The 11,924-nt window shown below is 54.1% G+C and overlaps 1 protein-coding gene across 1 annotated transcript in view; it reads left to right on the plus strand.

Annotated features, from left to right (window-relative positions):
• Positions 1-11,589, plus strand: part of AJAP1 (adherens junctions associated protein 1) — a 36,283-nt gene extending 24,694 nt beyond the window's left edge. The window contains exons 4-6 of the mRNA XM_027702139.1: positions 609-851; positions 2,026-2,156; positions 6,962-11,589. Coding sequence (XP_027557940.1) covers positions 609-851; positions 2,026-2,098 — 316 coding nt within the window. The 3' untranslated portion in view covers positions 2,099-2,156; positions 6,962-11,589. The remainder of the gene's footprint in view (positions 1-608; positions 852-2,025; positions 2,157-6,961) is intronic.
• Positions 11,590-11,924: the final 335 nt, after the last annotated feature.

Consider the following 11,924-nt stretch of genomic DNA (forward strand, 5'->3'; position numbering starts at 1 on the left):
AGAGCCATAACTCGGCGCAGCAACTGGCCGAAAGCGCCGAGGTTCTGGCCCCACAGCTGAGCTTGCTTTGGGGGGCAGCTGGTGACGCTCCCTCCTGTATCTCAGACAGGATTTACTTCACTAAAGCTCCCTGGTTGTCGCAGTGTTTCAGTGAAGGAGCAGGGAAAATAGTTTATAAAACACTTGTGGGATTTGTCTCCGGTCGCGGTGGTGAGCAGTACGAGTCATTGATCCGGCTGACCACGGCTTGGCAGAACAGCTCAGTAACTGCTGCTGAAGCCAAAAAGGGGAAAAAATAAATCCAGTGAGCAGTGTAGAATAGAAATGGTTTACAGAAAGTGAAATTGGGAAATCACCAGAAAAAATGCCCAGCAGGGAAGCGCAGGCAGCACCCAGGGGTATCCCAGGTGGAGAAGCAGCACCTGGGAGTTTGCTCAGCCCTAACCAAACTGCCTCAGCCCCTCACACCGTGTGTTGGGTGACTCTGGGCATTGCTGGTGCAGCCAGGGCCGGTGCTGCAGGGCAGGGCTGACCCACATCACACACCCTGGCCCCAGATGGTTCCAACCCAAAGCACTCCTTGACTCTCCGATTGCCTCCCCATCCAGCTGCGCGCAGAGCGGGCGCCCGCGGCGCAACAGCCACCAGCGCAAGCTGGACCAGCAGGAGGAGAGCTGCCAGAACCTGACCGACTTCGCCCCCGCCCGTGTGCCCAGCGCCCTCGACATCTTCACCGCCTACAACGAGACGCTGCAGTGCTCCCACGAGTGCGTCCGGTCCCCCGTGTCCGTCTACGCAGAGGACACGTTGCACTCGCCCGGGGATTACAAAACCACCTTCAATGGAAACAGGTGAGCTGGGCTCCGCGGTTTCCAGGTGGGTTGGGGAGCACTGTCCCACTCCGGTGATGAGGCTTCGGTGCCCAAGGGCATGTGGCAGAGCCATCTACCTTTGGCTCACAGTGCTCACCTGCCCTGTAGCTCAGTGTGGGACTGGCCCCCAGACCCCTTGTCCTGCCAGTGGGGCTGGGTCGGTGCCTCAGCAGTCCCTGGCCCCACGTGGCTCGGCGAGCTCCGGCAGTGCTCGGCACCACACGGTGTGTTCAGTTCCCAGCTGCTGCTGCTGCCAGCACGTGAAATGCCGCTGGATCCATCTTCCAGCGCCTGTGCTGTCTCCTCAGTGGCATCAACAGAGCTGCCGGGCTGTGAACAAGCAGGTGATTAATGGAGGAGCGGGCGGTGGGAGCCAAATGAACCGTTTGGCTGCCGTGAAATAACGGCGCGTTAACAAGGGGCGTCACGGCAGCTCCGGTGCCGTGCAAGGGACACGGCCATGCCCTGCCTGCCCCTGCCTGCCCACAGGGAGGGCATCAGGAGTGATGGGGTTGGGCTCCCCATGCCCCAGGCTGGCAACAGAGCCCTTTCACCAGGTGCCGGTGTGGTTTTATCACGTGGCAAATGTGTGTCCCCATCAAAGGCAGAGGGAAAGCCGGGAGGAGGGTTTTAATGGAGAAAACAAGCAGGTAGTCCTCCAGGCAGCCTGGTGGAACCATGGAGTGCATGGCATCCACACACTGTGTCTGCCTGCCCCAAGGACAGGTCTGGAGCCAACAGCTTCACAAACACCTTCTTAACCAGCATCTTTTGCATGTGCATGGGATTCTGCTGGTCCACATTTTCCAGGGTATCCTCAGACCTCGGAAGATGGAGAACTGGCAGGGATTGTCTCACCATTTTGTTGGGTGTCCACCTGCATTAGTTTGATGTGAACCCCAGCCGGGTGACAGAGGATGCCTGCGTTCTGGCTGGCGGGGATCACAGCTTTTCTGCCATCCAGGGACACTCTCTGGGACCCTCTGGCCCTGAGCACTTCCCGGCAGCCTGGCAGACCCAGGCCCATTCAAAGCATCACTCTAGAGAGATGTCATTTTTCCCCCTAAAAAAGCTGATTTTGCAGCAGGCCCCCCCGGCTTGCTCCGTGTGTTACGTACCAGAGTGTACAAGCCCCTCTTTCTGCTCATTGCAGACCCTCTTCTTCTGACCGGCATCTTATTCCCGTGGCCTTTGTGTCTGAGAAATGGTTTGAAATCTCCTGCTGACTGGCCGAAGCCTGTTTGACTTCTGGGGGCAGGGCAGACGCCAGCGGGCTGTTTCCTGGTACGTACCGCGCTCCTCGTGTCCGTCCTGCACCCATCCCACACCATCCTGTGCTCCCCACCATGCCCATCGTACCTTGCCTGGTGCCATCCTGCCACTTGCGCTTCCTTCAGGGTGTCGGACTCGAGCAGGGTGTCTCACCTGGCTGGGATGGCTGACACCCTGCCCTGGGTGGGGCACTGAGCTCCAGATGGCTTTTCCAGGGAGATTAATTGCAGACAGGCCACACTGGCAGGTGGAGACTGGGCTGGATGTGTGCTGGAGAGCAAAGGGTCCCTGGGGCAGCCTTGAACTTCAGCCTGATCCCACGGTGCCAGCCCACCTCTAAAACCTCAACAAGCCGCAGTAATTTCCGTGCTGTGAAATGGCCTGGTCTGTAATTAACCTCTGGTGGTGTGATGGACATCCCGCCTCACCGGGCTGTGCCTCACCACAGCCACCCGTCCACACACACGCTCCGGCAGTACCTGAAAGCTCATTCGGTGCTGTTTGCTGTCATAAACACTTCCATGCTCACTGCCAGGGGTCCTCTGCCTCCTCACCCTCCTCCTCCTCCTTGTCCTGCTGCCGAGCCCCCCCCTGCTCTGCCAACCCGACCCTGCGTGTGCAGCCCAAGCTGCCGCGACCAAAGGAGTGCAGGATGTTGTTCTGGTTGCAACAGCACAGGCTTAGGGGATTTTCTTGTCTTTTTTTGAGTTGGCTCGAGCCATTTCCACCTCCTTGTGTCACTTCTGAAGGTGGCACAGCCGACAGTGGTGGCAGGAAAGCAGTCAAGGGTCTGTGAGTGCCAGCTCGCCGTGGGCAGTGGTGCCCGCTCAAGCCACACGCTCAGGTGAATTAATTGCTCTGTCCCAAGTCCCTGCTGTAATGAATCATATATTCAGTGTAAATGAAATTTCCAACCTTCCCTGGCTGCAGCTCGCTCGGAATAGCCTGTTTAACATTATGCACAGCTATTGAACACAGAAATATAATTAGATTAGAATGGAAGGGAATAAAAAGTTAATGGTCTCGGCTGTGCTGGGGCTGGCAGTGTCTGGGCAGGGCGGGTGAGGTGTGTGCCGGCACGGTGGGGTAGCGAGCAGGGGTTTGGCTGGCACTGCCCTGCTGCCCCCCTGGAACCTCTCAGACAAAGTGGCTTCACTAGGGAAGGTTAAAGGCTCTCACTCCCCACCTGTTGATGTGCTTGCTTTATTTCTCTGACTCTTTTGTCGTGGCTGCTGTCTCATGGGACAGAGGGCGAAGGAACCCAGGTGGGAGCCGATGCCAGGAGCAAGGGCAGCAGGAGGATGAGCAGGGAGGTTCTGCAGGGAACACCAGTCTCAGAAAGAAAGGCAATAACCCCCCTGCTCCTGGGCTGCAGCCCGGGGCTCCCACTCTGGCAGTGATTGGGGCTCTCCAAAGCAAGTGCAGATGGAGAGAGCAGGGAATGCTGACTGGGAAAGCTGGGAATGATGGCTGGGAAAGATAGTGCTGCTGCAGTGGGGGTGAGGGCAGGGTGCAACGCATTCCTCCAGATCCTGGCATTTACCACATTTGGGTTCACCAAATTGGGGTGTGCCTTTTCCATCCTCAGCTTTGTAGTTTGGAATGTCTCTCGATCAGCTTAAAGTGTATTAAGAAAAAGAAATAACACACAAAACAAGCCGGCTGCACTCGGTGCATCCACAGCTCTCACCCCTCAGGTCCAGGGAAGGAGAAGGAGCAGCTCAGAGTGCTGTGGGAAGCCTACATGGATCCCACCGCTCCCACCCGAGGTCCTGTGAAACCTCAGGCCAAAGACCCTGCCCTGGCCATCTCCATATGCTTCTTTAAATAGCCTGAAGCCATTCCATTCCGCCTTATTAAATCCTTGAAATTCTCATTGACCTGTTTTCATGGAATCCATAAAACGCGCATTGACGCGCTCTGGAAAAATCTATCCGTCTTTTACCTGGAGCATTAGCTCTGTAATAGCTGTTCAATTACACATACAATTCTGGAAGCTGCTGCTTGGTTTCGTTAAGGATAACAAAATAAGATTAATCCAAACCCTGTTTTCTGCCCGTGTATCTGTGTGTAGGTGTGTTTGCACTAGGGTGCTTCTGGAATGCATTTGCATAAGTGGAACGTCCTGGTCCCAACCAGGTGCCCGTGGGAAATCCCTCAGGTGAAATGAATGCTCCCAATGTCGCTGTGTAAAGTGCAGATGGCGTTAAGATGAGCTCCCTGCCAGGCTGTCCCTGCCACCGTGGTTGCCTTGTGCTCTCACCGGCTGCCAAGTGCCAGAGGAGCAGTGTGATGGAGGGAAGTGCTGGAGGAGCCTTTCCAGCTCTTGAGGAGAGGCTGGTGGACAAGGAGCTGCAGCTGCTTGGGCTGTGCTGCTGCCGGAGGAATGATTGTTTCCTGGCTGGTGTTCACAGCCACAGCAAGGTCACCTGAAGGGGACAGTTGCCATTGACCCACTGCACCTCAGCAGATGGAGGATGCTCTGGAGCATGTGCAGCTTCCTGGCTGGAGGGGCTACATGCAGCTTCCTCCTCCCAGCCCCTTTCTTCTGGTGTTTTACAGGTTTTAATAGACAGCACTTCACATCTCTGAGCTGTCTGATAGGCAGATTAGTGCTCCCAAAGGTGTGGACCTGGAGCTGGAAGCACAAGGGGGGCAGCATGGCCAGGGGCAGGGATGGCCGGACAGAGGTGCTGCAGATGTTTCCTCGAGATGAGCACTGGGAGCCCAGTTGGAGTTTAATGTGAACATCCCATCTGATAGTCCCTCAGCCTGGCGTGAGGGCTGACCACTGTGCTGTCCAGCTGGCAGCCTGGCCTTGGAGGATGCTGATGGCCTGGTCAGGCTGGGCTGAGCAGTTGAGGCAGCAAATGTCAGGGATGGCACCACAGACCACCTCCATCCCAGAGAGCTGCAGGCAGCACGGGGCTGTCAGGAAACGTGGTGAATCTCATATAATTACACAGAGAGCAGATGTTGAAGCTATTTCCAGGGTCAGATTCCTCCCGTGCCAGCAGGAGCGATCGGGAGGGTTCCCGTGGCACTGGCGCGGGCGCTGCCGGGACGCCGGCGCTCCCCGCACGGGCACTGCCCCCGAGGCAAAGCAGCTGGTGGAGCTTCCTGGCAGGTTGCCTGTGCCAGCAGCCGGGCCCCAGCTCCTCGGTGGATGTCACACCTGGGTGGATGTCACACCTCGGCAGCTATTCCTGCAGGCACAGGGGCCGGTTCATCCACAGCAGCCCAGGGCAGCTGCAGCTGTAGTGTGGTCCCAGGCTGCGTAGGTGAGGAGTGAAGCATTCAGTGAAAGCACTGAGGAATTACCTGCGGGGAGGTATGAGAAGGAAAACCCCCTGTGCCCTGGTGCCAGCAGTGCTGGAGGACACACAGCACCCAGGCAGAGGCAGGAGCAGACAATGTTCTGCAGAAGGACAGGTGACATTTGCTGAAGACTTGAGTGGCTTTGGCCAGGCACCACGGAGCAGGGCGGCTGGTTTGGCTTGATTTCATCCTGGCTTTGGGGCTTTCTGAAATGAAGTTTGAGATTCCGCATTATTCTTGTCCTTAATCCCACTCTCTTTGACTGAAAAACCCCATGGAATGAGATTATACAAAAATCTGTAAGGTTGATCAAGCGCTGACCTACTTTGCACAAAGAGGCTATTTGGGATACAATACCAATTGTACCTCCTGCCATCACACGTTAACCAGTGCTCACCCAGAGCCACAGGATCTTTGGCACTGATGGCAGGGAGGGGGTGATCTGGGACCTGGCAGCTGTGCTGGTTTGGTGACATGGGTCTGACCCTGCCCTGGCACGAGGTGGTGAGAGCTGACAGCGTTGTGTGGTAATGCCACACTTGAACACGGCAGCAGCTGCCGTGATGGCCCCGTTCTGCCTAACAACAGCAAATGGTTTGTGTTAACATTAACAGATAATGAGTCATCATAAAAAATCCCGGCTTGTCTTTGGAGGAATAACAGCAGTCCCAGCACAGCCCCGGCGCAGGAGATTAAGGACTCTGGAAAATCTGTCTCGCTAATTAAGACTTCGGGGTTGTTCTTGGAGATGGTGTATATTGGGCATCTTGCTTAAAAATAGTGCTGGAGAAAGAGCCCTGGGACAAAAAGCACCCTGCATTCTGAGTGCTGACCCCAGCCAGGCAGAGGGCACAGTGTGGATTGGGGATGTGTGTACTGAGCACTGCTGTTCGGGGTGTATGTGTGTATGTACTTGCTGGCAGCTGTCTCAGCACACGCAGCGGAGCTACAGCACATTTCACTGCGTGGAACAGCACGACACAGAGAGCAAGTGGCTGCACACTAATGATGGGGAGTGATTGTCTTTGTATTGAGGGTCCGAGATTGCACAGGGAGACATCTTCCAGTAGACAGTAAATAAATAGCTTAAGGACTTCAGTAGGATCTCTGATTTGGTGTTTAACCAATTCCCTATTGATTCTTTAGATTTAACTTTAGCAAATTTTGTTAGTGCTTGTCATCATCTTCTCGTCTGCCAGAGCACTCGCTGCTCGTGGCCTGAGTATGAGGAGCTGCAGAACACAGGGATCGCTGGGAGTAAATCTTTTCCTGGAAAAGGGCACAAGGAGATAGAAGTAGTGGTCCCAGGTCCCCAACACAGACTGGCAGCTGGTGAGGAGGAGGAGGAGGAGGAGGAGGATGTCACTGGTACCCCACTCCCTCTGTTCCCCACTCCCCCAGGATGCCACCACGGCCGGGGGGAAAGAGGGAAAAGCCCCCAGTTGCAGTGGAATTCCCTGTCATGACTTAATCTTTCTTTTTCTTCTCGTCCTCAACAGGATTCCATTGGTGAACCTGTAAAAAATATAAAAAAATAATGGGTTACCTGTACCTACCATTTCTGTTTACCAGTAGGAGACTCAAAGAGCAGCGTTCTATGGGCCAAATATATTTTTATAAAAATGAACATGCCTATAGGTAACTGCATTGTCAAGGAGCACGGTTTTGGGAGGAGAGAAAGGAAGGTGTGTGAGCAAAGAATCCCATGGAGGAGGAACTGGCGAGGGACGAGGAGGGAAGGACTGAGCGCCTGGAGCCCGGCCGTGGACGGTGACTCTGAACCTGTGCCAATAATACCATTATGTGCCATGAACCGATGCAAAGACTTTGTGAGGAGCCGTGTCAGCAATGCCTGGAAACGTCGTGGAGGATGAGTGGGGCGTCTCTTCTGGTGGGGTTCATCCATTCCGGTCCATACGCGTACATACATATGGTATATGTAGAGAGAAAATATATATATACACACACAAACACTTTTTGTACTGTAGCAATTTTTGAAGATCTTAAATACTCATTTTTAAAGAAGATGTCATGGGCTAAAAGTCTCATTTCTTTAACACGCATCATGCAAACCGGGCGATCTGACGTTTTCTACTTTGGCAGCTTGTCTGTCAGCCTATATGTGTATATATAGGTAGACATATATACATATATATACGTGTGTGTGTATGTATAGACATATATATGTATGTATACATATATATATATAGTTTTGGTTCTTTTTGGAAATGCTTTTCCAGCGTGGTGACGTGACTGTGGTGGGGGACGGCCGGGGCTGCACTGCTGGCAGGGAGCAGGGGAGAAGATTCCCAAAGACCATCTGGAACGCAGCTCAAGGCAGTGGTGAAGGTATTTCCAGGCTTCTGTATCCAGATATATCATCAAGGCCGATAGGAAGAAGCTGGAGAGCCTGTGCCTGCCCCATGTCCAGAGCTGAGATCCCCGCTGTGAGAGGCGTGACACCTCGGGGCTGGGCAGGGCAGTTTTAGGGGTGGACTTCCAAAAGATGGGCCTCTCTGGGCACAGGAGACGAATTTCAGCAGTGGGATGTGGGAGTCTTTTTGGAAAATGGCTTCTAAATAGGCCACAGCACCAAAGCTTGCTCAGCCCTGTTTGAGAAACAAGAGGAAGGAGCTTGTTGCCTCCTGCCCCAGCCCAGAGCTGTGGGATCAAGGGAGCTTCTTCCCTTGCTCTCCTGGTCTTGGCTGGCTCTGCTGTGGCAAGAGAAGACACAGTCTGCTGTCCACAGTCCTGGGGATCATTTAATGGTGTTTAAAGGGATTTTTTGCCAGGGAAGCACAGTTCTGCGGGTTCCAATTTGGTGTGTTGCTCTGGGCACCTATGGCCCAGCCAGCTCCTGCTGGGGTGGGTGGTGGTGGTGGGTGCTGACGAGGATGCCAGCTGACCCTAAACCCTCTCTCCAAGTCTTTCCATGGAGTTGGGTGCTACTGTGTTGTGCTGCACGTCAGACACCAGGATGGGGCTCGCGCGGGTCCCTTCGGTGTTAGGTGGGTGAGAACGACAGCAGAGATCAGACCAAAGTCCTCCAGTTCTTTTTGTAAACTGCCCTTGGTAAATACTAGTGTTTTTTTAGAATTGTCCAGATCCACATTTCTACTCCCCTACTAATTACTCAGCTCCTTTTCTTTATGATAATGAACGTGCATTTAAAAAAAGAAGTAGAACCCTGTGGTGTTGCGCATAGCCACGTGTGCGGTCTCTTGTTCCCATGTCCTTTTCTGTCCTTTTCCCATGGAATTGCACAGTCTGGATTATTTTTCCTGAATTTTTGGATGCTGCCTCGGACAGAAGTCTTCCTTGCCAGCCCTGACAATTACCTGCAGACTTGAGCCAACCATCCCCTGGGCAGAGTGGGGTCTCCTGGGTGGCTCGTGTCCAGCTCTCCAAAGCCACTGGATGCCTCCAGGGAGGAGGGGAGACAGTGTCTTGCTAGAGCAGTGACCCCCCCAAAGCTTTAGCCTTCCCTGGGAAACATGAGGAGTGTCTGCCCTTGGAAAGTGTGGAGTCTGAGCGACTGCTCCAGGGTCATCTCAGTGTCCTGGGGCTTTCCTGTGGCACTGGTGTCAGTGGTGCAGTCCCTGCGAGCTGCCCCAACTGGCACAGGTGTTGGGTTCTCCTCCTTTTTGTGACTTCATGGTAATCCATCTGCTCCAGCTTGGAGCCACGTCCCTTTGTGCTTCTCCCATTGATCTTCCTATTTATTTCATTCCCGCGGGTGTCCCGGTGTAATCATGATAGCAGTGTGACATGAAATATAGCTCAGCTTCCTCGTTCCAGGGCGTTTGAAGCAGTGCTCTGCTTCTGCATGGCTGGAACCTGCTGCCTGCAGGGGAGTTGTCAGGCAGAGCCGGGGCAGGGCAGGGTGTTGCAGGCAGCACCAGTGCCAGCGGTGATGGGGATGGGGATGGAGAGGCACCCGGCTCATGGGGAATTCCCTGTGGAGGTGGGGAAGAGGAGAGGAAGGAGTGTGTGTGTGTGTGTGTGTGTGTGTGGGAGAGAGAAGGAAGGTGACTAATTGTGACCCCAAGGACAGGAGCAGGTTTCAGAGGGCAGGATTTGCCCGAGCTTCCCCCACAGTCTGCAGCAGGACACATCCTGGTCACCCGGAGCCGAGCGGTGAACCAGGGAACAAAAGTAGATGCACAATCTTCCCTTATTTATAAGGACCAACAGCACTTGCACTTTATCAGAGGAAGCCTCCCCCCATGCATGCCAGGCACACGGGGCCGCTGCTGGGAGGAGGGAGAGGAGGAGCAGGAAGGACAGGGCCGGAGCTGCTGGTGTGGTGATGTACAAGGCAGGATCCAGGCGTCCCAAGGTCTTGCACAGCGAAGAGAAATGAACTGTGGTGATTTCATTCCCTCCTATTGATGAAAGCCAAAAAACAAGAAAGAAATGAAACCAGAAAGTTGCATTTCCATGGCATAGTCTGTTGAGCAGATCTTCCCACCGTGGAAAAGCAGGGAAGCGTGATGTTCTCGGACGTGCTCCCGCAGGAGCTGTGTCATATTTTGGGCACATCATCTCACCCTGGGGTCCTGGAAGCTTGAAAAAAGAAAAGTTTTGCTCCTTGCTTTGCTGTAAGCCCCCAGCCCGCTGCTGCTTGTTTCTTTTTGGTTCATTTTCCGGATTCCTTTGCCCCTGAGTCGTCCCTGAGAAACACACCATGGCAGCCAAGAGGCTGCCACGTCCCCCAGAGGTTTTGTGGAGTGTCTGTGTGTCACATGTGGCTCTGTCTTAGAGAGGCAGTGGTGTGGGATGAGCCACCCACAGCAAGGAGAGGTTGGCTCTCCTTGGACTCTGCAGCAATCCCAGGACTCTCCTCCCTCCAAATCCCTTGCAAACGCTGAGCAGGAGCCTCAGGACGTGGTGTGATGGCAAGGGCTGCGGGCAGAGCCGTGAGCACCTCTGGCACCAGTGGGCTCTGTCCTGCACCAGCTGAGCTGGTTTGGGACCACAGCTCCGAGCTCCCACGTCATGGCACCTCCGGGCAGGGCGGGCAGGGCTTGATCCTCAGTCCCTTTGTAAACCGGGGTCTCCCCAGGGCAGCATCCCAGCAGCACCCCAGGCAGGGCCCGTCCTGGGCGGCCGCCTGTCTCTCCAGATCCGATCGTTTACCTTCACTCTGTCTTCCCAGCTGGAGAGAGGGCGGCCGGTGCCGGTGGCGTGGAGGGGCTGTGCCGGTGCTCCGTGGGGTCACCGAGCCCCCCGGGAGGTCACCACAGCGACAGCAGAGCCGGCGCGGGGGCGGATTTCAGGTTACCTCTTCTCCACTGGCAGCTTGTTGCAAAGGAAGGTAGTTCAGCTCAAACGGTAGTTAAATAGTAGATATTCTACACATATTATATATTTTGTAAAAAAAAAAAAATTAAAAAATAAAATAAAACAAAAATATATCTATCCTATCTCAGCCCGCCCGTTTCAGGATGAATGTGGTTGGAATTTTCGTTCAACCAGGTATAAAATCTGTACGTGATTTTTTCAAAAACCAGCAAGAAATCCCTCGCCATTTCCAAGTCCATGGGTTTGGTCTCCCGAGCTCATCTAATGCTTCTCACACATTTTTAAGAATTACTCTCAGCATTTGTAGGTACATTTTTAATAGTGTCAAGAGTGGAGATAATATTTACTTTGAATAAAGTACACGTTGCACAAAAATGTACACTAAGGGCACAGATTTCTGACCCAAATTCTTCTATTTTAGGTTCCGAGGGGTTTATTTTTTTTTTTGTTTGATAGGACATGTACAGCGAAGTTTACACTTTATTTTTATTTCGCCAAAAACCCGTTTTCTAACATGAGGACAGTTTTACTTTGTAACCGGTTTTACATCACCGAGTACTTCTTTCTTTTCCTGGGGAAACCCTGCACCGGGAGGGGCAACCGGCGCGTCCGGGTGCGGTGGAAGCGCTGCCGCCCTTTCGGCATCGCGGCACGAGCTGGGGCGATGCCAAAAGGACCCTTTTTTCTTCCCGAGTGGTTTTTAATTTGTCTCTGTCCGTGGAAGCCGTGTATTTGGAAGCACTGTAAATGCCACCCTGTCCCCTTGCCCTGTGTATATTTAGTACTCTGATGTTGCTATTAAAACTGATATGAGAACCGCGCAGCCGGTGGTGACTGGGTTCGTCCGCGCGCGGCTGCGGTTCCTGGGGAGGGGACGGGGTTGGTTTGGGGTCTAGGGGGACTGACCCATCAGCAAGGAGTCCAAGTGCTTCCCCGGGGAAATCCCCCTGTCCCCAGCTCTGCAGCTCTTGGGTGAGAGGCTGGGAAATGGCCCTGCCTTCATCCTGGGAAGAGGGTCTTGTACATCCCCTCGGGGTCCCCCCACAGCCCCCACCTCCGCACCCTGCAGCACTGGCAGGAGGGTGATGGGTCCCGAGGCTTACCCAGCACCCCTAGGGCTCGGGGGGAATTAATTAAGTGTCACTAATGATGTTTTAA

This window comes from Neopelma chrysocephalum, unplaced genomic scaffold (genome assembly GCF_003984885.1).
Source record: "Neopelma chrysocephalum unplaced genomic scaffold, ASM398488v2 Primary Assembly neopelma1_180, whole genome shotgun sequence".
Classification (NCBI taxonomy): domain Eukaryota; kingdom Metazoa; phylum Chordata; class Aves; order Passeriformes; family Pipridae; genus Neopelma; species Neopelma chrysocephalum.